This window comes from Python bivittatus, unplaced genomic scaffold (genome assembly GCF_059951505.1).
Source record: "Python bivittatus isolate LINGU-HERP-01145 unplaced genomic scaffold, Pbiv_v1 ctg000780_np1212, whole genome shotgun sequence".
NCBI classification, from domain to species: domain Eukaryota; kingdom Metazoa; phylum Chordata; class Lepidosauria; order Squamata; family Pythonidae; genus Python; species Python bivittatus.
In genome coordinates, this window is record NW_028277108.1 from 2,284,816 (window position 1) to 2,312,162 (window position 27,347).

The 27,347-nt window shown below is 39.7% G+C and overlaps 1 protein-coding gene across 3 annotated transcripts in view; it reads right to left on the reverse strand.

The window, feature by feature from the left end:
- MYOF (myoferlin) overlaps positions 1–27,347 on the reverse strand; it is a 103,626-nt gene that overhangs the window by 24,522 nt on the left and 51,757 nt on the right. For all 3 annotated transcript variants that reach the window (XR_015793560.1, XM_007431764.3, XM_025168908.2), the window contains 18 exons: positions 26,009–26,125; positions 25,158–25,335; positions 24,412–24,536; positions 23,803–23,909; positions 20,208–20,400; positions 19,571–19,726; positions 18,111–18,242; positions 16,107–16,270; positions 12,584–12,698; positions 10,701–10,806; positions 9,666–9,805; positions 9,332–9,505; positions 8,867–8,975; positions 7,098–7,175; positions 2,931–3,112; positions 2,695–2,853; positions 2,486–2,584; positions 11–172 (listed from right to left, as the gene is read on the reverse strand). Coding sequence is in view for 2 of the 3 variants with exons in the window: in XM_007431764.3 (XP_007431826.1) it covers positions 11–172; positions 2,486–2,584; positions 2,695–2,853; positions 2,931–3,112; positions 7,098–7,175; positions 8,867–8,975; positions 9,332–9,505; positions 9,666–9,805; positions 10,701–10,806; positions 12,584–12,698; positions 16,107–16,270; positions 18,111–18,242; positions 19,571–19,726; positions 20,208–20,400; positions 23,803–23,909; positions 24,412–24,536; positions 25,158–25,335; positions 26,009–26,125 (2,496 nt within the window). In the remaining variant the exon portion in view is untranslated. The remainder of the gene's footprint in view (positions 1–10; positions 173–2,485; positions 2,585–2,694; positions 2,854–2,930; positions 3,113–7,097; positions 7,176–8,866; positions 8,976–9,331; positions 9,506–9,665; positions 9,806–10,700; positions 10,807–12,583; positions 12,699–16,106; positions 16,271–18,110; positions 18,243–19,570; positions 19,727–20,207; positions 20,401–23,802; positions 23,910–24,411; positions 24,537–25,157; positions 25,336–26,008; positions 26,126–27,347) is intronic.

Consider the following 27,347-nt stretch of genomic DNA (forward strand, 5'->3'; position numbering starts at 1 on the left):
AGTAGCATACCACTTTCATGAAGAGAACAGATCCAGGAAAATTGGGCGTCCTCTTCAAGTTTTTGATCACTACAGATTCTACCATTTCACCTCCACATTCTATAATGAGGCTGGGAGAAGTCACAGAAGCCATTTGGTAGTTTTTCATGTTCCGTAATCCCCAGGCAAGGATCTGTTGAAACAAATGAAGCAACAGACCCCAAAACATCATGTTATGAAGAAAAACATAATCTGCTGCAAAATTAATTTAAAAACGTACTCATGAAGTGGGGGAGGGGGACATCACATTTTAATCAGGTGTTGTGCCACATGTTTTTCTTATTGACCAAAATATTCCATTTGCTTTACATTTATGTTACATAACATCATGTGACGATCAGTCTATTTTCCATCTGTATCATACAAGTTTGTACATAAATCTTTTAATTCAGAAATCTGTTCCATTCTATTTTCACATTAATCTGCATTTGGTTCAGGAGAACTTAAGTCTTCATTTTTCTTCATTATAGTACAAACATTTGAATAACAACAACAATACATATTACTGTATAGGTGTTTACCAAGGTGTGATACGAAACCAAACCAAACCACAATAATTGTAAATCAATACAATTAGCTCAGAACCCAGTAAACAAATATTAACACTAAAATGACCAACACAACAATAGTACACTTAAACAATGTCCTCGGAAAGGACCAAATGTATTTACATCAATAATAATTTAAAACAGGTATTAATTAGAACTGTCAGCTAAATATTAGTAGTGTAGTGCAACCATCCCTACAGAACCCACTTATAAAATAAAAAACTTCTCTAAACTCCTTTTAAACACCCTCAAATTTCCAGATACAAAGGGAGGAAAGGAGCCAATTCCAGAATTATGGAGCTAGATCCATAAAGGCCCAGAATCTGTAGATCATGACCTGGAGCAAACATCCAAAAAGAGGCCTTGAGGAATGTAAAGAATCAACAGGATTTAGAAAGAAATAAGGGCAGAGAGCCAGTTGGGTGTAATGGTTAAGGCATCAGGCTAGAAACCATGAGACTGTGAGTTCTAGACCCACCTTGGGCACGAAGCCAGCTGGGTGACCTTGGGCCAGTCCCTCTCTCTCAGCCCTAGGAAGGGCAGGCCAGGGCAACCCACTTTCAAAAAAACCTTGTTAAGAAAACTGCAAGGACTTGTCCAGGCAGTTGCCAGGAGTCAACACTGACTTGAAGGCATACACAAATATACAAGGGCAGACAGATACTGGGGAGTTTATGGCTGGAGGGAGTTTTAATAGGGAGCCAATGAAGAGCCCTGTGCTACAATAGTGCTCTTCTGAACTAAGGTCATGGGATGGAGAGAAGAATCAGGAAGACCTGCTAAGAAGAAATTACAGTAATCTAGGCATGGGACAACCAAGGCTTGCACCAATAACAGTGCAATCTCCACTGTCAGAAAAACTCCTGGTTCATATGAATATTCATAAAGTGAAAATCAGCCACTCTAGCTATGGAATGAATAAGTGGGTGCAAAATCAACTAATCATCTATCAAATTCTTGAGGGTGATGGTGAAGGAAACTCCAGGAGCTCTGGATGATGATGATGATGTTATATTCCTATCTGCACACTAGTTCAGTTACATGTGAATCAGGTTGGCTGATTTCAAAATGTGGATCAATATACTTCCTGATTAGCCCTATGTGATGAGTCTGGACATCTCTAATAGTTCCAAAAAAACCCGTAAAGGTCAAGTATTCTTCAAATCAAGCTTGAACCCCTATTGACATGAGTATTTTTTTGGCATGCGTATGTGCTTTGTCATTGCCTTTTTCCAGGATGTTGTTTTAATTCCCAGGATACCTATTGCCCTGGCATTCTCAAATAATGGATATTCAATAGTATATAATCCATTATTACGTTGTTTAACAGGAATATGCCATTTGGTAGCACACTGGATACTGTAGAAATCACTTCTGACAGAAGCTGAGTTCAGGAATAATGATTAGCTAGAGTAGGAATGGGGTCAGGAAACTGGAGGAGCCACTAATGTAATGCTACATTACTTATAAATCCAAGTGCATTTCATAATATACTGCATTTACATAACATATTTTGAAACTGCTCGGATTAGTTCACTGACATAGTCTCTTGGAGGTTCACGATAGCCCTCTGATGCAAGATTGAGACACAATGATTAATTTGAGGCCAAGTTCATGATGAATTTGAATGAAGGATTTTTAAATTCATCACTAAAGCTTTTTATAATTACACTGAATCTCCATGTATTTGACATTGGACCAGAACACTGCACAAAGAAAATAAAACATCGTCCGGATTTTTTGGGAGTTAGTTGCCTAAATTCTTCATGGCAGCTCTTTATTGTACATTACAAGTATACTAAGATTTTATGCTAGCACTTGGCCTTGTGTAAGCAAATATGCCTGAATGCCTTATTACCATGTGACCTTGGATAACAAATAAGCAACAATCATAATACCTCAATTGCAGTAAGTTGAACAACAGGTCTAATTCCTTGTGGTACCATATAAAGATTTGGTGCTCGTTGAGAAGGAAGAATTGGGAGATTGGTGCCACCCTGTTTAAAGATACAGATGCATGTTTCTATAATTTATAGTAAGTCCAAACACAGATATCATCTCATCAAAGTACCATAAGTCCAAAATAAGTCACTTTGTTTTACATTACCTTTTCACTCAGTATAAGCTCAGCAGCTAAAAGAACATCTCCACAAGCCTTGCCCTCATTCATAACTGGATACCAAAGAAGTTTTGGATTGAAATCAATATCTGGGTTCAGTTTTACCATTGGAGAGCAAGAAGTTCTTCCAAGAAACTCATCTTTGCCCTGAAATCCAAAATAATAAAATTATCATATATCTGACATTATTAAACTAAAATGAGACATAAAAGGCTGGTACCTACCACTTGGTCGTTGTCAAAAAGTTCAACAACCACCCGAGGAGGGTTTTGTGCTACCATCTGGGGATCACCATAGATTTCAATTTCATCAAATATGATAGTTTGATCCCAGGTTGGGTTCAGTGTTGAATGGATAATCTCAGTTGTTTTGCTTCGATGGAGGAATGAAACATGAGCATATGGATCTGAAAGAGCACAGGAAGAGAATACCGACGTACACATACAGTATTTAGAATTGTGTTTTTCCATCTTTCGAGTCTCTCTCTCTTTGCTTTAATTAACAATCCTCCATATCACAAAAGCAGCCCTAACTTGGTACTGATTCACAGTAATCCACAGTGGGTAACATTATGGAGTTAGAGAGACAATGACAGGAAGGATCAAATAACACAAATAGACAAAGCTAGCAGTTTCTATTCGCTTTTTAAAATTTTTGAGTAGATGAAATTGTGTTTGAGCTATTTTAAGAGTTACATTACAGTTTTGTGCCATTTCCAACCTCAAAGTGGCAGGAAATGTACCATCATATAACTGGAATACAGGGTCTGTTCCCTGCACTAAACCTTTAAAAATACTTTACTTTTGAACTTAAAATTGTAGCCAAAACACAAATCAGATTTTTGATCAGAAAACACAACAACAAGATTAAGAAGTCTTCTACATTGCTTACAGCAATTGGGGAACAAAGCTGTAGTGATTCTATTCAAAATACTAACGACTAGCACACTACTTAAAAGTATTTTATTATGATTTCCCAACTGTGGTTGTCATCTTTTGACGTGTTATTGCTTGCTTTGCTTTGTTTAGCATTATTTCGTGAAATACTGTAAGATGGAAGGGGCATGAGGATGAGCGATATGCCTGAAATGACTGAATAGAAGTTCAGTCACAAATTCAGTTGGATGCTTTTATATACATGAGCACCTCCCTCTGGACCATACATTCAATATTAGGGACCCTGAGTAGCAGCAGTCTTCCAGCATTCAAGCAAGGATCTTTCCCAATGCTACTTAGAGATGGAGGAACTATGACTACGAGTCACTCAGCATCCAGACCGTTTGCTCCACTATCTCACTGTAGCCTTACCCATCCCTTTCAGCTTCAGTACTGTATTAAAGCCATAAGGATACTAACTGATGTTACTCAGTTGTCATAAGATGATCTGAGTGCTCAGAAAGAGGCCCATACAAAGAATAAACAAGTATGACTACAAAATGTACCTTCAGATAAGTTATAATAGAATATTAGTACTGATCCAGTGTGGCAAGTTACGGCACTTAAGCGTTATTAACTGAACCACAAAGCTGCACTAAGAACAGCGAGAGCCATGCTGCACCCATCCCACATACAATGCACCAGACATCGGCAAGCTGTGATCGAAGGGCTCTTTGCTCCCCCCGTTTTTTGCAACCTCCAGAGTCCCCTCTGTGTTTCCCAAACGTCAGTGGTGCACTTCCCCACAATGTTAGGCAGGAAACAGAAAAGAAAGTGTGTGAAATCTCTTAAATTAGTTTAAGACAAAGAACCTCCAGCCCTATTTCCCAACAAGGACTCCAGGAAAATGGTCTCGGAGATGTAGACCTACCCATTTGCATCATTGTCCCACCTACCACTGCCTTTGCCCCTGAAATGTAAAGGGCACCTTTTGGCTACTGCTTCAATGCACAGTTCCCAGATCTGAGTGGAAAAGAGAGAAGGTTCCCATCCTTAAAAGCTTTCTGGCTCCTTAACCACTTCATACTCACTGCTATGAAAGGTAATAGTATGCAAGGTACCAATATACAGTTCCTGGGCCATTTGTGACCACAAAGCACTCCTTCTGTGGACCCCAGAGCATCCCAATTCCTGGGATTTTTTATTTTTGGGGTTAAGGGACAAAATCGGTGCCTTAGGGCTCAGGTGACCTGATCATGACCTCTAGTTCTTGGAGGCCAAAATAAGTTTTTAAAAAGTGGCTGTCAGCTTGAAGGAAGTTGCTTTCCCTGAAATAATGAATCCAAAGCATATATAACATGGGAACTATGAAAAGAGATGGTATAAAAGTTGTTTGAAGGAAAGAAATAATGACTGTAGGAGGGTTTAGGCAACTTCCCACCCACTCTTGTTTGCCCTCACAATTGTGTTATTCCTTGCCTGTTTAGCCTCAGGAGAATGCATTTAATTTAAGGTCCACATTGGTTCTCAGGCTACTAAATCACATATGTTTACTATCATTGGATTAGCAGTCCAGTGGAAAATCTGCATCTCTCTCCTTCACAAATCTTTGCAAAATCATCAAAGTTACCATTCTTAATCCTTTTAGGGCATAGAGGCATTTTTAGAAAACACCACAAAACCATCAGTACAGAAATAATGCTGGTTACAAATGTGAAATGTATGAATGATCTGAGCTTACTCTCAGCTGAATAAGGAAGGCAGCATGTAGGGCATTGTAGGAATCCTACTTCAAGAATAAATATAAGGAGACTTGAGATTTACATTTATCATTATCACAACATTTGCTTTTCAGATTACTGTCATGCATACAACCATTCTTTCATATATTTGCATGGGAATGACATCCAACAGCCCACAAAGAGCTCTTCCCTTTGCAGCTGAAACAACTCCACATAACATACTGTACTGATCTAGCATGAATCCAAAATTTAGTTATTTACAGCCTTCCCTTTCTTCTGAACTAGAGGCAAATGATTACAAAGTTTTAGGCTTACTATTTTAAAAAAACCTCTAAAATCACGAGGGGCCTCTGAAGAAGGTTTCTGATGTGCGTGGGGGGTGTTATTTCCAATACAAATTGCCCTGACCCAGTATCATTCAAAGGTTACTGAGAAGTCATCTCTCCTGGCTCCCTTATGCAAGAGATCTAATGGCAGTGCTATACATACTTTTATTTAACTTTTTCTGGATCATTAGAAAGACTCAATAAAGGCCTCAGTGGGCTCAAGTTTATCTGGGCAATTCTTTCTTTCCAATAGTATAATTCCCCCCGGAAAATGTTCATGGTGCCATGATTTATCTCTGTGTGTGGGAAATAGAGTGCAATTTTTAAATGAAAACTAACTGGACATTTGAAAAAGGACTGTGTGATTATAGCTTTTAAAAACTAATGAAGAATCTTAAAGCTGCGATTATCACAACCTACGCAGGATTTTAGATTAAGCAGAATGTAATACATTCCACATTTCCTATGTTGTGGCATTTTATATACTGAACCAAAACCAAACAGGTTCAAAACTACCACAGAATGCATCTTACAATTTAAAATCTTCCAAATAAAAGAAAAAGATGTTGCATAAGATGCAGCAAAATTCTCCTGATTACAGCTTAACTCCCCTTGTGATTCTGCTGATGTTTTATTTCTCTGTCCTAAATGTATTCCAAGTGACGCTCCTGGCAGAGACAACTCAGCAGCTTGGAGACTGCAGAACATTGGGTAATCAGAAGAGGTTCTGACTACTATTAATTAAATCTTTTGCTGGGCATTGCCTGAGCTCTTCTGGTCCTTCAACAGGACAAAATATCAGAATATGCCCTGGGAAAGAGAGGCAAAATGAGGCAAAGCCCTATGAAAGGAAAGACTGGAGGCTAGGTATCGAGGAGAAGAGCCTGGACAGTGTTAACGAGGAAGAAAAGCAGAAGAGCCCCAAAGCTCAAGCATGGTGGCACTCTGTTAGTCATGGTGTCCATAAAGCATTGGACCATGATATTTGAAGGAATAAACTGAATATTAATCTGATTGAGTATTAATATCCATTAATGGGAGGTTTCTCCTTTACATCTTCCCATTGGGAGCAATATCACATGCAGAGACATGACAGCTGTTCTTCTTGACTGAAGTAGTAGAGTTATATACAATGTTGCTTCCATTTCCATAAAGTAAAGACCTTGCACAGGTTGCTTTTTTTATTTAAATTGTTTTTTATTCTATTCTTTGTTTTATTGTTTGAACTGACTGACCAGAGTTCTTCTGATATACAGTGGGTTATAAATATTTTCATGAATAGATGTCACTATTAAATAATTAGCCAAGTCTTTGACTAGTCATAACATTCTGAAGGAGAGATGCTCAAACTATTACCATTACTGATTAAGTTATTTGCTATAGAAAAATACCAGAAAAAGATACAACTTCTTTGAATTTAATAACTCCCTGGCTTCCATTCTGTGTACCTGAAAAACTGTCTTTGTCCAAAGCCATAAGGTTTCTTGCCTGATAGATGTAACATCGAAGGTGGTAACTAAACACTCCTAAAACAGCAACAAAAACACAAGTCAGTGTAAATGAAACAACTTTTGTTTTGTGTGTGTGCCTGTGAGTCAGTGTTGACTCCTGGCAACTACCTGGGCAAGTCCTGCAGTTTTCTTGGCAAGATTTTGGAAGTGGTTTGCCCTTGCCTCCTTCCTAGGGCTGAGAGAGCGCGACTGGCTCAAGGTCACCCAGCTGGCTTCGTGCCTAAAGCAGGACTAGAACTCAGTTTCTATAAACTTATTTTTGCTCCTTCTCACTAACCTCTTTATTCTATGTTGGTATCAGTCTCCACAGTCATCCCCCATCTCTATTTTGTATGCTATAGTTGTCAATAATTTCCAATTTCTATTCATTGTTTAGCATACTGTTGGTCTTCATTAACTGAATAGAAATACAAGTTAAAGGCTGCTGTTTTCATTGTTCAGTTAGGCTGAAGATTGCTGGAAATTTCAGTCATTCTCTTCATTTGTTATTGTCACAAATAAATGCACCAATCTAGTCCAACGGTATGCTATGTCATCATCTGGCATTCGGGAAAACATGTGAGGACAGCTAATACGTGTGTTATTCCTCATATAGACATTGTCTGCCTCCAAAATCCCACATGATGTCCTAAGTTACCAGAGTGTTGAAAAAAATAGCAAGCTAGGACCACTTCTGTGAATAGGATCCAAGATGGAATGGAAGTGTAGTAAAATATTAATAAGTGTAAGACTAGTCATTTAGGATATACCTATATTTTGGACTAGATTCTTTGACTGATCAAATAAATTGAAATTAACGTTTCTTGATTATTTCTATCAGCATATATTTTGAAATATACACTGATAGAAATAATCAAGAAAGGTTAATTTCAATTTATTTGATCAGTCAAGGACTAGTCAAGGAATCTAGTCCAAAATATAGGTATATCCCACATGACTAGCCTTACAAATTATGCCACAAGCTAAAGTGGAGCAATAAATTTCTATTAACCCAAGGAATAGACTGACCACTGAGGACTGAATGACATTACAGGTAGTCCTCGCTTAATGACCGTTCATTTAGCAACAGTTCGAAGTTACGACAGCCTTGGAAAAAGTGCTTTATGACCTATACTTGCACTTACGACTGTCGCAAATCATCACATCACCATGCAATTTGTGACCTTTTTTATAACGGTTTAAGTGAATCATTGTGGTCATTAAGTGAAATGTGGTTGTTAAGCAAATTCTGGCAAAGAACATTGGGGAAGCTGGATTCACTTAACAATCATGGTGATTCACTTAATGACCATCGTAAAAATGGTTGTAAAATCAGGTCTGGTCATGTGGTGACTCACTTAACGACTGCCCTGCTTTACAACCAATTTTCCGGTCCCTATTGTGGTCGTTAAGCGAAACTACCTGTAATGGATCAGAGTTAATGATTTGGGTGAGTTCAGGGCCATATTTGAACTTTGGGAGACCTTACATCAGGCCTGTGAATCAGAGAGTTTTCTTTTCTGGATGACTCTAAAAGGAATATTAGGTATATTTGTCTCCTTGAGTTTTTTTTTATATGTATGTATGTATGTATGTATGTATATATAACAGGTGGGATAAAAATATAACAACAACAACAATAAAAAAAGAGTAGTTGTGAGAAAACCCAAGAATTCTCTGGCAATTCAAATACCATCACTTTGAATAAACAATTTTAATTAACTTACTGTCGAAGTTGCAAGAAACAATTGGAGTGTTTGCACCAAACACACGTGTTGCTGAATCTGTGGACTTCTCAGAAGTCTGGTCTCCATCTTCGATACTAATATCTGCTCCCTAAGAGTATAGAATTATTCAGTGTTTATAAAACATTTAGCTTAAAAGCATAGGTTCAGTGTGGTCTTTGTTATCAGGCTTGCCAAGTAAAAACACAATATAAAAAGAAAAAGGGAGAGCAGAGCAGAGCAGAGCAGAGCAGAGCAGAGCAGAGCAGAGCAGAGCAGAGGAGACAAACTCAGGCATCAATTCTTAGCTACAGGGATTCCTAAAATTAATCTTGTCAATGGAGACCTGATGGACCAGATATTCCTGGAAATAGGATTTTTTCTCAACTAAGTCAATATATACTGAGAGAGAGAGAAAGGGAGAGAGGGAGGGAGAGAGAGAGAGAGAGAGAAACTATTCCTACGTACAAGAGCTCCTTCAAGCTTAAAAATGGCAGCTGGCCCATGGGTATCTGAGGTAGCCATTTTCCTCCTCCAGCGTCGGCGGCGGAATGTATCCGAGCTACGTTGCTTCCAATGAAACTTCCACCCAATCAAAGATGCAAATTCCCACCCTTCTTGATCCTCATAAAATGTGGTTTCCTAAAAGACAATCACAAAACGCAATTCAAATTTGACCAAGCATAGAGTTAACAGCTCTGTAAATCATTAGATCTTATTTTCTGATTTCCGTTTTCTACATGCTGCCCCCTCCATTCTTTTCAACAAATGCTAATTGTTGGCTGCAATTTCTTAGTCTTACCTTTGATGCATTTGTTTGGTTTGGATCTTTTCTGCGTTTTCGAACCAACCTTCGCCTTCGATGGGTGTGATACATTTTTTCTGCTGCACCCCAGGATCTTGGTTTATTGTCAGGAGGAATGGTAATTCCATATTCCCAACCTCAAACAACACAGATGAAATAGATATGGATTGGTCATGAAAAATGGACTCTCCTTCCATAGTCAGTAGGGTAGCTATTGAAATCTGTGATTCGCAGCCTAAAGTTTAAATGTTTTATTATGATACAGTCCTCATCAATTAAATTCTTTTGGTATTATAATTCCTCTCACTGGATTGCTTATCCCTGTGTCTTGCACATTTCCTAGGTAACTCTGACAAATTTATTCACGTATTTATTTATTTATTTGCACAATTTATACAGCCACCTAAGGTGACTCTAGGCAGCGCACAGAGATGAAAACCAAAGGAATAATACAATTTATAAAACAATACACAAAACCTCCAACATACACCATGTACCTGGGGTTGAAAAAGATAACATTCTACTTCATCGCTAAAACAGTAATTAAACAACCCCCAACCAATGGGGCTTGCTCAGTCTCCCATCCCAAAGGCCTGTGGTAACATCCACATCTTTAATGGCTTAAGATATGCCAACAGGGTTGGGCCCTCTAGATCTCTGGGGGAAGGCTGTTCCACAGGCCAGGCACAGGGACAGGGAAGGCATGATTCCTAGGTCCTACAAATTGGCACTAACAGATGGGACCTGGAGCAGTCCAACTCTGCTGGTTCTGGTGAGGTGAACAGAGATGATGGGAGACTGATGTTCTGCAAATAACCTGGCCCTGTGGCACGTAGGGCTTTGTAGGTAATAACTAGAGCAGTGTTTCTCAACCTGGCCACTCTAACATGTGTGGACTTCAACTCTCAGAATTCCCCAGCCTACAAGCTTGCCTAAACGTTTCCAAATTTTTCTCATCTCAGGATAAGCCAACTTCCATAAGACTCTTTACATTAACATTTGAAATATAAAGCAGGTTGTTGATTCTAATACCTTTTTCATCCACTGCTCTGTTGATGTCATATATCCAAGCATCATCATCCCACATCCAGCCAGGAGGACAGGTTATTTCACCTGGTGGTGGGGCTTTTTCTCCGTTCTTTGAAACATAAAAAGAAGCATACTGAGAAACTTATGTTCACATGCAGCAGAACTCTATACGTACATATAATCAGGGATGTTCGGGGGAGGTTTTTAAAAAAAATCAAGATAGTGGCTGCAACTGCATGATCAAAGCTCTGCCCCATTTTTTTTACATGAGGCACGTAAAAAAGGGGCAGGATTTGAATCGTGTGGGTGTGGCCACCATCTTGACTTTTTTGACTCCCTCTCTTTGGAGATGCCCCTACATGTAATAATCTCATATACATTCATTCAACTCATAATATACAGCCCCTGAAAGACCACTAATTTTATTGTCAGATGTGAAAGGGGCTCCACTCTGCAAATGTATATCACAATAAATGTTTAGACTTTTGAAGTGCTGTAACACGATGGACTGGGTTTGATGCATCAGACTAGCAACGTTACTCTTTTGAAATTAGGAACATCCATGACAGGACAAAATGCATTTACACGTCTGCTGCACTGCTTTCAAAGCTACAGTTCAGATCAAAGTGACTTATTTCATTTGCCTTGATAATGTCAATCGAAATACTTCTCTTCATGACATATTTATTTAAAAGTAAATGTTTAAGGCTAAATATTTGTGTTGCCTTTCAGCTAATGCATTACAATATGAGATGCTGGCCTGGAATTTCATAGAATGAAGCACAGTTAGAAAAGTCTTAAATTTTATTTCAAGTCTGCACAATGATAGCCTGCCAAGGAAGCGGACCTCACTGGCCAAGATTTGTGGCCTGCCAGTGCTTGTGTTCGCAGTCCAAGAATACAGAGTATCCATGCAAAAGTGGCTGTACTTCACCCACTACAAGGGTGCACAGGCCTGTCTTATAAATATGAAACCAAGTGGGTATTTAGATTTCATTTTCATTTTATTTTCCTACTGGTCTTCATAGACCAATATGCTTAGATTCTTGGCTTATTCTGGTTTACGGTGAAAAAAATAGTGTGCTTGCACACTTATTCTCTTTTATTTCACTCCTCCTGTTGTACAATTGGAAGCAGCAAACTAGGATTGCAAACAAGCCAGAATTGTAAGCCAGCAAAAGAGTTATGCGCAACTTGTTTAAGGGTGCATATATGGTCTCTGGATGCACAATGCATTTCAGCACTTAGTGATGTGCATTTTAGTTTGCATGCACGTTGCAATTTAAATTCTATTTTACACAGAAATAATAATAAAAACAACAGCTTAAATGTATATCCTGTCTTCCCTCCAAGAGCTCAAGGTAACATTTTCTCCGCCGATTCTTCTCCACATAATCCAGCAAACAAGTCTGGGCTGAGAGATAAAAATTGTCCCAATGTCACCTGGAGAGCTTCCATGGCTGAAGGGGTATAGACAGGAGGTTAAACAGTGTTTAGCATGTTAAGCCACGATGGAGAGATCACACTCTGCCAAAATAAATAAACCATATTATGGTTTAGTATTATGTGGAACTTGCTTTATAGATTATACCTAGGGAGGTTCTATGGGATTAGAGAGAAATTGCTGCTTACACCAGGCAGATCCTCATCTAGTTGCAGTCTCCTATTCCACAGAGTCTCTTATTCACTCACTAGGCCAGGGTTCCTCAACCTTGGCAACTTTAAGACCGGTGGGCTTCAAATTCCAGAGTTGGGGAATTCTGGGAGTTGAAGTCCACCCATCTTAAAGTTGCCAAGGTTGAGGAACCCTGCACTAGGCCACCTATACCTGGAAAAAAAAAACCTACAGCACTTAAAATTACTAAATCATCAGAAGCAACTCTTACCACATCTGTATAACTCTCTTCAGCTGCTTTCCACTCTCCTCCAGGATAACGACTCTCATTTTGATATACTTCATCAGTAAATTCAGTATGACCAGCATCTGCTTCTGTCAGCAAGCTGTGGAGCCAGAAAGGTTTAAGTTTAAGTAATGTTTATTTGGTCAATGACCAGGAACATCAAATTAATAAAAATCAGAATAAAAGATAACAGATAACAGATAGAATCAGACTAAATCAAATGAGTACAATTGTATATAAACAACAGTAAAATAAAACAATTATTTATGTGAAATAAAACAATTATAGTAAATCTATAAATCCCTGTTCCAATAACATATTTATTTACCTAAACATTAATAAATCTCATATATTAAAACTATGCTATAAAATATATATCCTCTAAATGATAACTAAATAAGATATTGGTAGGAGCCAGAAAGGAGACTTCAAACTATTATTAGATTACAAGAGATGTTCAACAAAAGACACTGTCCTATGGTATAAACCAGAGTGCATATTTCTGTCTGTTTGAGGGGCTTTGACCAGGTTTTAAAAAGATATTTATATTATCTGTTTATATTTATATTTATTAATTTAATGTTATTATATCTATTTTTAATTTTTTCCAACCTTTTTTGGTAATAACATTAAATAAATCTTCAGTTTTACTTTTGGACAGTAAAGCATGATATGAAGCAGAAATTTGGTGCTATAGCTCCATCTACTGGAGGAGAAATGCAGTAGTTCTTTGCTTTAGAATAGAACATTTGGGAACAGAAAATTTAAAACCAGATAGAATTAGGAGGAGAGACAGAGAACTAAGTGGAGGAAGAAAATAAAGAAGGGAAAATAGTCCATGAGAGGGGGAGGAAAAGTTGAGATAAATTTAGAAAAGTAGAAGCAGTGAGCAGATAGAAGAGCTTGGGGCAAAATTAAAATTGTCTGGTTATCTGGGCTGAGCTTGATCAAGTTACTCCCAAGGAAGTGTGCAGGGTCTTTGGGTTGTTGAATACTGTTACTTGTGTGTTAGGTCCATATCCTTTCTGGTTGGTCAAGACCTCCCAGGAGGTGACATGTGGCTGGGCCAAGTGGTGGCAAATGCTTCTTTGTGGGAGGGAACAATTCCATGTGCCTTAATAGTGGCATTATTCTGCCTCCTTCTCAGCACTGGACAATTTCATCCAGTCTCCAACCTTCCCTTTCTGGTTGTTGAGAAGATGGTAGGTCTACAGCTGGAGGAAGCAGATTATCTGGAACCTGTTGCAGTTAGGCATTGATCATGTTTGTGGATGATGGTGGGTTTGGGATGGATGTAATATATCCATCTTCGTTCCTACATGAAATTGCTGGGTGAGGTCATCTGTCAGCATGGGGATCAAGTATCATCAGTATGTTGATGATACTCAGTTATGTATCTCTGTCCCAGGCCATCCAAGTGATGCAGTCAAGGTGTTTTCCCAGGGCCTTGAGGCTATACGGGTCTGGATGGGGAATAACTGGCTTGACTCAACCCTGAGAAGACTGAGTGGTTTTGGATTTTAGGCCCCCCTGTACTTAGTGATTTGCTCTCTTTAATGTTTGCTGGGGTTACATTCCCCCAGGCAGAGCTGATGTGCAATCCTGGACTCACTGTTCTTGCTTGAGGAGCAGGTGGCAGTTGTGGCCAGGAGAGACTTCACACAAATACATGTTGTACACTTGTTGCACCCGTTCCTAGATTGGGAGTTACTGTTCATATTGCTCATGGTTCCTAGATTGGGAGTTACTGTTCATATTGCTCAGTCACCTCCTGACTGGACTGTTGCAACGTGCTCTATATGGGGCTACCCTTGAAGAGCATTTGGAAACTTCAGCTGGTCCAGAATGCAGTGGCATGTATGGTAATATGCACATATGGTACTCCATGTAACACCGCTGCTACGTGAGCTGCACTGGCTCCCAATAGGATTACAGGTGCAATTTAGGTGTCAGTTGCCACCTTTAAAGCCTTTCATGGCATGGGGCCAAGTAATTTGCAGAAACGCCTATCCCTGATGATTTCTACCCATCCACCACCTGGTTCAGTAGGCATGCTCCAGGTCTCTTCGGTGAAGCAGTGTTACCTGGTGGGGCCTAGAACGTGTGCCTTCCCTGTCATGGTTCTCTCTTATAGAACAGCCTTTCCCCCGGAGCCAGTATGTTAATGAAGCTCTGGCAATGTTGTGTGTGGTTTACGGGTATGACATTTTTGATGGGGGCCTCAACTTTATTTTTCTTTCTTTTTTCTTTCTTTAAATTAATTTGATAATTATATTAAGTTTTTATCCTTGTTCACCATCCAGAGTTCCTCTGGTTGATCGTACACATTTGTTTCATAAATAAATAAGCACCATAGAAGAAGATCATTGGTTAAAACCAGAGGAGAAAATTGGAGGGGGCAGTGGCAGTGGGCAAGACCTAAAATGCACTGCAAAGGAGGAGAGTTGGGAGGGAGTGGACCCAGTACATGGACTGAGCTGGTTGGGGATAGAATCAGAGAAAGCAATCAGGTAGGAAAGGTAGGTTAACATGATGGTGAGCGTAGCAAAAGGGAAGAAGGCAAGGATGCCAAAAAGATAGCAAAGATAGTGGATAGCAGAACATGGTGGAAAGGAGGTGGCTGACATGCATTGTTTGGAAACATCCAAGCAACAGGCAGGCCGCTCTAGATATTCTGCCCATCCATGTAGGGTCCACAGGCACAGTTTTTAGGGTTCCCAATATGCTATACATTTTCTCAATTTGTTTAGGCACTTTATACAGCAAGAAGTTTGGAGAGAAAAATAGTGGATGTTTTGCTCAGGAATGAAACACCAGCATCAACTTTCCTGAATGACATATTGTCTATCCATTATGAAGAAGTAATTCTACTACAGTTAATAGAAGTAGGAATATTGACGTATAGGATCTGTGCAAGACTCGGGAGTATGCTTCAAAACTGGGGGTATGCCCCTATCTCCCACTTATCTTCTATCTTCACAGAGATGTCATAATCAGTGAAGATAGATGCATCAAAAAGTAAACAAAATGTTATTAAAATGCTAATTGAGAAAATGTATTCCTTCCTTCCAAATGCTGACAGCTGAGGTTAAAAAAAAAATTGTTCTGTTGGCCAAGTTATATTCAGTAGCTTACTTTGATTCAGTCAAGGTCCTCTTCTGTCCTATGAAACTTAGGTTTGCCTCTGAAAATCTTTGGGAAGACCTTGTCATAGCATAGTTAGGAAAGCTCCCTGGGATAGCATACAGCCTGGCTGGCTTCTCCAGCAGTGTCAGAACAAGCTTGCACACATCAGCCCTCTTCTCAACATTCATAATTTAAGGCAGCCTTTCTACTGTTACCTCCCCTTGACCATAAACAGGTTTTAATAGAACTGCTTTGCAAGAAAAGTTAGCATTTTCTTGCCTTCCTCTCTTTCGGCAAAAGGTATGATATTTCCTCCAAAGGAAATTACATAAGCTTTCTTCCCCACTCCATTTTACGAGAAGAATCCAAGCCAAAATCTGACCTTCTTTCAGGATCCACGAACCAGTCGTCTTCCCACTCCCATCCTTGGGGAGGCAAAAAATATTCTCGTTTCAGTTTGATTTTTCCTGTGACATCAGAAAACTTGTGGCGGCCAACAAGCCCTTTAGTTCCCCACTTTCCAAACATAAGTGCCTGGTTCTCATACTGTTGTCAAAAAAGTAAATACAACTTTAGAAATTTAAAGGAAGCTGTACTGTGTCAATGCCATCAAAACAAAAAGTCAGATTCATGTTTGAAATGTCTTTATACTCCAGCCCTCCCAGTCAATATCATCACTCCAGCCATTCCCAATCTGATCCCCTCCTGATTACTCCATAATTCCTAGTCACAGGATTTCCAGGCTCTTCTTTGTCTTCCCATCCCCTGCTCCCTAATGCATCATTTTAAAATTGTAGATGTCAAAAAACAGATCTTGGAATTTTTCGGCATACATAGAAAATACATTTTCATACCAGGTATGAATTGCCCCTCTTCCCCAGCCCAAGAAATGTTCAGGCTTATACATCAATGCTCAAGGAACTTCCCCAGCAGATATATCTTTATTTTTTTTAACATAAAAACACACCTTCCTTCCACATTTCTCTCATGACCTTACAAACAGTTTGAAAATCTCCTAATAATATGCATTGGCTTTACAATGATCCCCCTGTATTCATCCCAGGCCTGTGAGTTATGTCAGGAAAAGCCCTAAAATTATTTCCAAAAATAAAACTTCTGGAATTAGTTAAAAATCCATGCAGATCATGGAAGAAGCCAAGGACCGACTTTGCTGGCCTCACAAATAAAGCCTGGGTGATTTTCTAATGAGTCTAAAGTCATGGGAATCTTTGTAGAGCTTTAGCTAAGGGGAGGCTTTAGGACTATAGAATGAATGAAAATTTGGGGATTCACAAATCTCTCTCACCCTCTAATGCAGTGTTTCTCAACCTTGGCAACTTTAAGATGTGTGGACTTCAACTCCCAGAATTCCCCTTGCTGGCTGGGGAATTCTGAGAGTTGAAGTCCACACATCTTAAAGTTGCCAAGGTTGAGAAACACTGCTCTAGTGACAGCAGTAGATCCAAATATAACCCAGCTATATGGCCTGCATATCCCTATAGCCCCCCCCAGCCAAGTTTTTGTGGCCTGTAGAACTCCCCCTCTTAGATCTTTCCCCTGAATCCAGGGGAAATTGTTAATTCATTTTGGGAAGAAAAATGGCTGAATTTATGTTCCAGTACCAATTTTGCTTATCCTTCCCTCCTCAAGAAGAGCTGAGATTTCAGACCCATCTGCTCTGGTGATATTACTGCATCACTAAAAAAAAATACAGCCTCCAACCACAAAACATTTACCTGTCATGTATCACAGGTGTGTCTGAGCTGCAGCACCTGCTAACTTCAAAATCAAGCTCTGGGCTGTAACAGGCCAAAATAGGTCCTTTAATTCAAAACACTGGGAAGAGTGCTATCATGCCAAGCTATGAGGCTGTACAAAAGTTATCTAGGACATGGCTCCTGCTGAATTGTTTATCGCTTTATATCCTACCTTTCTGTTCATGGGCACTCAAGACATGCAAAAGAATAAATACAGAAATACAAAACGACCCAATCATTTTGCATGTTTTCAGACAGCAACGTGCAATACCAGTGATAGACCTATTAATCTAAATATTAATGCAGCACGCTAAATAATAGAGGAAAAAACTAAGATCAGAATTCCAGTTTGATGACAATGTTGGGACAAGTAGTTGTACTACCAGTTTGATCAAGCGTATTTGGCAGAATCCACTGTAAATGTCTCCCATGCACCTTCCACTAAAATGAACAGGAGCTATACAACATTACAGAAGTAAAATTCTCTTTCGCTGTTAGCTTTTCAACCCCCCAGGAGACATGAGAAAGGAGGACAAGAAAAACAATCCCTGAGGCCTGATTTCAGAATATTAGTGTTAGGGGCAAACCTCAAGTTCCCAGAGTGACACAGTAATCATTAGGGCACGTACCATTTCAGCAAAGACACTGAATGTTCCTTCTGCAAAGCTATTGAATTTTTTTTCGATTGCACTCATGCCAAGCCAAAAATTGACTCGCAGCTGCGCTGGTATTTTGACATTGTTGTTTTTGTCTTGTGGGTACTAGAGCATGTTTTAATAAAGAGAAAGAGAGAGAAAGGGTCACTTCCAAGGTGACTTCATCACAATAAAAGACACACAGTACAGATTTCCATGACTTGTGCCCCACTGGGTAGCTTGTGTTTTTCTGCCAGAGGCTATTTCAAAAGCGTAGAAAATGAAAAACAGAGAGGTTCAAAGTATAAACTTGTCCTTGATTTGCCTATGTAGAGGAAGCAAACACAGCCAGACGGTTAATCTATTTCCTGTTTTTCCATTCCCGGTTGTCATCCTACAATGCCTTGCCACTACCCAGTTCTGAGAATGAAGATTGTAATCACTGCTAATATTTCCTTACCGTAAGCAGGATTGAAGATCAGTATTGTTATGTTGAGACACCATAACACTTGAGATACCACTTTTTTCTGAACTGGAATTGGAAGCACAATTCGGTCTTATTTCCTGACTTTTAGAGCAGGGTTGGTCTTCCAAATATTGCTGGACCAGCTCTTATCAGCCTCAGCCAGCATGGCTGACCAGGGAGATGGGGACGAGAGGTCACAGACTCTCTACCCCTGCTTCAGAGTTTAAAAAACACAAATGGCATGTTCTTCCAAGGGCCTTTTTTCATCTTTTTGAACAGGTTATTTTTCTGAGTTTGCCGCTAGAATACAAGGGATCAACCCTGGAGAATGGTACATGACAGCAACAATCTTGAGAAGAGTGACTGAATGCAACACTGGCCAATGGGCTAACAGTTCCCTAGGCAAAACCATCAGCAATGCAGGGAGGGCCTTTCTGGTCTTAGTTTTTAGTAGTGGGAGTTGGCAATAAGTAGTTTGTGTTGGAGCCTACACTGTGCTAAAGTAGCATTGCTACTGGGAGGACATGGCCAACTTATGCTGATGATTTCATTAATTACAGAGATAATTATTCTGAAGCAGAGTGGTATCAGTCACATAAGCTAAAAGCAGACAGACATCTCTATGAACAGGACTTTTTTGCCCACTGAAATGTCTATTTCAGTTTTCTCCAGCCTGGCATCCTTCAGCCATATTGGGTCTATAATTCCCAGGATCTCCACCAGATTGAGGAAAATTGCTGCATTTACTTCTTTTATTTACTAAGGAAATGGCATGGGAAATTCTGATTTGGACAGATTAGGAGAAAAGAGTTACCATATTCACAAACAAAAGAAGCCTGGGCTTATCTATTGATTTAAAAGTTGCATTCTCCCTCTGATACTGCACCAAATGTGGTCTAAAAATGACTAATTCACTGGTCATAGACTTGAGCAAGCACTGGGGCCTCCCAGTTTGAGCAGGTATACATGGAGTTGGAGTTAACATTACCTTTAAAAAGATGGTCTGAGTTTTCCCACAATATTTGCCAGATGCTTCAGGACATGTTGTTGAATGTAGAACCTCATGAGCAGGAACGCGTGCATAGGCCAGCCTCTTCTCTCCCCGAATCATCCAAACAAACACATCAGGCATGCTGTTTTGTGGCTTTTGTTTTCAATTAAGAAGAGAACAACAAAATAGCTTTTATGAAAATAGATGTATATCTTACTAATGTCTGATATTATTTGAAGACTTCCTGGGAAACATTTCATCAGTGAAAGGGCCCTTTCTCAAGTCCTTCCTAGGCCAACTTGTTTTCAATGCCAGGTGATATGCCACAGATCTTGCAAAGACTGTCATATACATATACAAATGCCCCCCCCCCCATATGCAATACACACAGGCATCTGTAGCACCATCTGTAACAAGCCAAAATTATGTCAAAGTGATGTCATGTGGCTCATGACGTCAACTTGCAAATGACACAATTATGTTATTGGCGTCATGGCAGCTGACATAAGTAGGTCAGTCATGTCATTTGTGTCACGGCATCATGATGCACTGTTCTTGTCCTTTGCCCATGGGAACCCAAGTGAATACATGCACAGACATATACACACGCATAACACACATACAGTTCATTCACCTCTTCAGTTAGTTGTATTAATCTATCCAGCCAATCTTCAATGTCTGACAGAGTGGCCTTCACGTCCATGGCTTCATTCCTCAGTCTAACTGCTGCTTCCTGAATCTGATGGAGGGACCTGAGCCGCAGTTTGAGGATCTGTGTGTCAAGGATGGTGACGTTCTGCTTTCCTTCTAAATGAGGCAACTCCTTACTGAAAAAACATGCCAGTAATTTTTTAGTAATTAAATTTCATTCAGCAAATACTTAGAAGGTCGTAAATATCACCAGCAATCTAATGCAATGTAGTAATGCCCCAGGGATCTTAAGAAACCATGATGGAAAACATTGAACGCAACAAATGCCACAAGGGAAAAACTGTTTATTGAAAGAGAAGAACCATGTTTACTGCAACCATCTTGAGTACCTGTTTTACAAGAAAGGAAAAACAAAGATTTTTATAGAAGTTGGGGGCTACAAGGTGGGAAGTCCTAGGAATGATTTGCTGGCCAGTTTGGGAAAAGCTAAGTAGGTCATTGTCTGTGTACCTGGGGTTAGTTCTATTGTTAGGCAAAATGGGCCATTCAGGAGGGCAGCAGAGCTGAGGAAGTTCATTGCAAAGCAGGTGGAATGTTGAGGCCATCAGCTGATGGAGGATGGAAGGCTGGGGTTTCTCTAGGCTGCAATTTTCTTGTAAGGGGCTGCCCTTAGGTTGTACTGTGAGCTGGCGAGGAGGCTTCTCTTCTTTGATTTGATTATAGCAGGCTTTGTCTGGGGGCAGGGAGGGTCAATTTGGCTCTGATGGGATTAGGCAAAGAGATGAACTGAGTTTGACCCTGGTTGTATCTCAAAGATTGGGGAGGTGGGGGAGGGTGCAGCCTCCATTTTTGTTTGTTAAGATTTATTTTCTCCACTACACCCTCAAGTACAGTTGTTGGGAAGGCATTGAAATGTGCTAATGTTAGTGCTCTTTGGGGGTTTTGTTTCTTTAAGTATCCTGCTGGCTTAAAAAGGGGGCATGACAATTCAGGACCCCATGGGTAGGACATCCTGCTGCGCTTCCAAATATCTAGCACACTGCTTAAGTATGGTAAGTGCTCAGTTGTATCCCAACATCAGAATGGCCTCTCTTGACAGAGTTGCAATTCTTGAGGGGATGTCCTTTTCCATGTTGATTTATAATTGGCCACTATAAGCCAAGAACCCAGACCTTCTGGGGAAAACAATGACTTTTTTGGTGGGCAAGAATACAGGTGGGCAAGAATACAAGTCCATGAACCCATTTTTACTTTAGTCAAACCTGCCTTCCTCCTTAGTACCACATTAGCCACACAAAGGGCCACTTGAAATATAGTCCTTAAAAATTTAGACTGAATGTTTCACAGAAGGGCAAAGGAACTGAGTTCCAAATAAAAGTTGTATCTGTGCCTTGGCCAAATAAAGCTTTTGTGCTGCTGAGATGAGCCCCTCCCCCTGGAAGGATGGTACAGTATAGCTGTCTCTGATTTTTGTGCAGTTTGGATTACATAGGTTTGATGTGTGTGGCGTTTGGTCAAGCTATGAAAGATGATGCCCAAATATTTTAACTTCCTTTCGGGTCTGGCCATTTAGCCCCCAAGCATACCTTATAGATCATGTTGCACAAATTAAAACCTTGGTTTTAGTGTAGTTAATCTCGAGTACTTCTTCAGAACAATAAATGGCTAGGGTACGTGGAGTTCATTTTAGCCTGGTTGATGTTTGTGACGGAAGGACTACGTCATCTGCACACAATAAAGTTGCAATGTGCCTATTAGCTAGTTTTGGGGGACAGTGTTCTAAATTACTTATTTTGGCCACAAGAGGCTTGATGCAGAAATTAAAGAGCAGGGGAGCCAAAATATATCCTGTCTTACTCCTCTTCAAGTTGGAATTTCTTTAGTACAGTGGCCTTGCATGTTGCAGTGAACTTGCATTCTGGAGTTCTTAAATAGCTATCTATCTATGATCATGTTTATCAGTTTATCCCCCAGTTTTGTCCTGGAAATGAGGTTAAAGTCAATAAATGTGGTGTATAGTGCAGAGCATGGGCTAGATGAATATTTTTTCTTCAGTGTTGAAGTATAAGGGCATGATCAAACATTAAGGGTCCAGCTGCTTATCAGTTAAAACATGCTTTGAATTTCTAATGAAATGGTTTATTATGTAAATGTTTGGCATAAAGCTTACTTATTATGCTTAAAAGGCTGATGCAACAATAGCTGGACGATAAATCTTGGTTGCCCTTTTGGGGACTTTAGTAACTAAACTCCAGTTCTTTGGAATTTGCACAGTAAACCTGATGTAAGTAAACAGGGAAGCTAAAACAGAAGTCTAAAATACTATATAGGATTTCAGCAATGATGATGTTACTTAGGACTTTACCAGGCTTAAGTTGTTTAACAAGGCCTATTATTTCAGAACATGAGACGGGGCTTAAGCAAGAAGCAGACTGATGTTAAGCTCTAGATCTGATTCAGACAAATCTTGTGCATATGATGTCTTACAATGATCCTCCTGCACTGTTGCTGGTGGGAGAGAGGAGAATGAAAGTCCCCAGTGATGGAATGGGAAGCAAAGAAGTGCCAAAATAAAGCTGGGTTCCTATTTGTGATACCACTGTTAATTGCTGCCAGAAGGTCCTAGAAAATTCCTCCTTCCTGAATCTGTAGGAGGTATTTCTACTGGTTTTTCAGCAATGCTGTAAAAAGTCTTGGATGAAATATGAAGCTGGATCTTTATTATATAGTTTGAACTGCCTAGCTGATCCATTCTTGGCTTCAAAGCACTCAGAATGAAACCAGGGCTAAGAGAGGTAAGCCTTAAACTCAGATTTTACTCTTTTATCTATGTGAGAGCAAATAATGCTGTGGTTGGAGTAGCTGAATAAATTTGGTATAACTCTGTGAAATTGAATTTCCAGGACCATCCTCAACCACTGTAGAGAAAGCCTAGGAAGCAATCTCAAAGGAGAATAATGCAATTGTTGTCTCTTTTTGCTGTTGTGTCTATTCAGTACATTGCTGATCAAAACTATTGTCAGTCATTGCTGTTGTTTTCTCTTGTAAAAAAAATAAAAAAGAAAACTCAGAATTCTGTACAAATTCAGTTCTCATGTTTGTTACCAAAGGACTGTATTTTTAACAACCTTTTAAAATGCCCAAGCTTTTATTTCTTTAAAGAAGTACATATTTACATATATTTTCGTTTTTGGATTGTTCTACAAAAACAAAATTGTGTTTTTTGTAACACATCAGTTTTGAATAAATGTTGCTTCGGGGGCATGCATGGGAGGGAGTGTATCAAAAAGGTCAAGACGGAGGTTGTGATCATATGATAAAGTCCCATCCCTCTTTTTTACGTGAGACATATAAAAAGAGGGCAGGGCATTGATCATGTGGTCTCGGCTGCCATCTTAACTTTATTGACCTCTCCTGAGGATGCCTTTGTTGCTATTCCTGTAGGTATCTTCTCTCCTCTTCATTTATTACCAGGTTCTTTAAGCTTAACAGGACCTCCTCCCCTCCATAACTACAGGGATACTTAGCAATCTAAGTTTTGGGACAGCCATTGAGAAAAAAGATATGGGACATCTTACCTTAAGTCCACTATAAGTTCATCAATTAGCTTCAGCCATATCTCTGCCAATTGGTTTTCTGCCATCTTTGCTTGAATTCCTGATTTTAAAGCGGTTAGGTTTGCTTGCTATGCATGGGAAGAGTTGAATAGCCAACATCAGATTCATTTTATGATTCACCATAATGATTCTGGAAAGTCCTATCACAGTTATTCAAGTTTATTTCAGACATTGTGCGCACCTCTCTGTAGAACAGGAGTTAGCAACCTCCAAGGCTTTCAATGATCTTCCCCTTACCTGAAGTCTTACAAGATTTCTATGATTTATAGTTGTATGAAAACTTTGAAATATCACAAGATCTCAGGTAGGATTTTTGCATGTATAGTTTAGAAATACTGAGAGATTGTAATAATTTTCTTTTAACTTTAGTGTAATGTAACTGGGGATAACACAGCTATTTTTGAGGTAATGGAAAGCCCAGCACAAGAGAATGCTGCGTTACCAGCCTATTCTTAGAAAATGGATATGAATCTAAGGAGAAGGATAACACTGGGAATTCATAATCCAGGCATTAACATTAAATAATTAATAATTAATAATAATTTATTAAAATAGTTCTGAATTACTTACCAACTTTTCTACCATGACAAGAATCAAGTTTAAAGGATCCAATCTGTGACTTATATCCTCCCAGTAGGAAGTCAGTGTCACTACTGGCTTTGTGTTTGACCACGGTAAGTAATAATAGTAGTTTCCTAAGATTAATAGGTTAACAGTCATTTATTTACTTCATTAGATTTATATTTCCTCTTTCCTCCAGGAGCTCAAAATAGCATACACTGCATTTCTTCCTCCAGTTTTTCCCCACAACAACCCTGCAAGGTAGGTTGGGCTGAGAAAGAATGACTGGCCCTGAGCTAAAAGTTGAAGTCCCCACATCTTAAAGTTGTGGAGTTTGGGAAACACTGGTCTGGTTAGAACGCTTCGATTTCTTGGTGTGTTCTCATCCTAGATTTGACCCGCTAGCTTTTCTGAAGATCAGCCAAGGTCATCTAGGTGCTGCAACTAATATTGTAGCTTAAAAATAGGAAGCAAATAACAAAGCATCAAATGGAAATGGAAATGGAAATGGAAAGAGAGAGAGAGAGAGAGATCCATTTCACACAATTCACGGGTGTTGTCAAAAAGTCAAGATGGTGACTACTAATGGTGCCATTGGAATGCTGCTTGCTTTTTATGTGCATCTTAACATCATGGCTACCATCCTGACTTTTTTGACCATACCCTCTTGACAGCCCTGACAGAATTCCTGGATGTAAAAAATATTTCCCCTTTAAATAGGTCACCATGGCTAGATCTGCAACTGCAATACTCACCATCAAATATGGCACGGCTGTACTGTGTGGTCGACGCCAGTGGTTTACAGGTGGTGTCAAATTTATTGCCATAATTGCCAATGCTAACCTCAAACTGGATGGGCTCTCCAATATCTTGCAACATGGTGGCAGAATGAAACACAGCACAGAGGCTGTACTTTCTTCTGCGCTGGTATTTCTGTGGGAGCAACAAACGGGTTGGCTTACTTCACCATGCTACGCAGTATATTACTGACTGAACCTAATCGTAGGGTTTTCATGGATTACTTTTTTAAAAAAGGAAAAGCTTCTTAAATTGCATTCCCATTAACAAGGAGGTTAGTGAGATACCAAATACCTAATTAAATTATACATCAGAAATGGACTTCTATGCTGAAAATACCAACCATGCAAAACTTCTGTCCCCTCCTGTATTGGAGGGGAAAGATAGCTAGCCAGATATGCAAAATATATATATATATATATATATATATATATATATATATATATATATATATATTTAAGGAATAGAACAACAATAATTTGTTTTGGATGCTACAAAAGCGCAGAAAAACTTCGGGGCAGAATACTTCATTAGGCATTTGACCGCAATAAATTATATGTATACTCTTAGCACTTCACTGCGTTCTATATAATCTGTCTGTCTGTCTGTCTTCACGGATATCTTGGCAACAACATGCAGGTTTGCCATTGTTTACTCTTAGGAATTTTTTAAAACTGTCCAGTCTAGCCTATGGCCTGAGATTTTCTGAGGGCGTCCCATCTAAGTACTAGCCTGCTCCAAACCAAGGTCAGCTAAGTGATGCTTCCGGCTATGATAGTTGTTTACTGAGAAACAAAATACTACTTACCTCTACAATTAATACGTCATCACTGGGTATCGTTTCAATTTTATTAGAACGTGATTTGCTATCAAGGAGCGTAGAGAGTTCAACCAGGATTCTGCCTCTGTAAGATACACCTTCTCCCTGCAACCCAAGCAGTTTACTTCAATCTCTAGTTAGCATAATATTCTATATTACAAACATTACTCTTTAACTGGCATACTGAATCCCATGGACTGGAACAACAGACTTCTTTTGTTTATAAATATATTGATAATGCACAATTCCAGCTTTGCTACTGAACCTAAGAAAGCAGGTTTCAGCAGGTGTCCCAAGATGGGAGTTTTGTTGAGCCTGAAATAGTTTAAAAGAGTTTTGAATTTTTATTTATTTATTTATTTTATAAGGGTCCCGTATCCTGGTTAACAACTGTGGATTGCAACATTATCCTCAGCTGCTGTGTGCAGAAAGTAGTGAGAGGCCCCTTGTGCCTCCTGTACAACTTCTTGGTCCAATTCCAGCTTCCTTTGCAGTGATCTACATGCGCAGTTCTGGCTGCTAAATAGGGCCAGGGAAACTAGTCAAGCAACAAGGTTGTGTGTGCATATATGTGAGTCTCTCTCCAGCTAGGAATATGCATGTTCTACACCCCTATGCACACTTGAGGCATTTGCCCTTTTATATTTATTTTTATATTTATATTGCCCTGCTCACTGTCACTCACGCCCTCGTGACCTCCTGCCTGGATTACTGCAATGTGCTCTACATGGGGCTGCCCTTGAAAAGCATTTGGAAGCTTCAGCTGGCGCAGAATGCAGCTGTGTGGGTAGTAAACAGTGTCAGTTACTCGGCATGTGTAACATCACTACTCCATGAGCTGCACTGGTTGCCAGTGTGTTTCCAGGTGCAATTCAAGGTTACCTTTAAAGGCCTTCATGGCTTGGGATCAGGTTACCTGAGGAAACGTCTTTTCCCAGTTGTTTCTACCTGTCCAATCCGGGCCGGCAGGATGGACATGCTCCAGATCCTGTTGGCCAGGGAATGCCGGTTGGCAGGGCCCAGGAGGTGTGCCTTTTCTGCCATAGCGGCTCCCTGCATGGAATATAGGATGGGCCCAACCCTGCTGGCCTTTCATAAGGCTCTAAAGACCTAGCTATGTGCCTGGGCCTGGGGCCCTGAGCGTGTGAAGGGTCCTGTCTCCTGTCTGGGTTAACAACCATGAATTGTAACATTCTCCTCAGCTGCTCCTCAGTGTGAATTTTAATTTTTGTATTATGATGGAAATGTTGTTTTTAATTTATTTTATGATTGTTCATCAACCAGAGACACTTGTTGAGATGGGTGGCCATACAAATCAAATCAAATC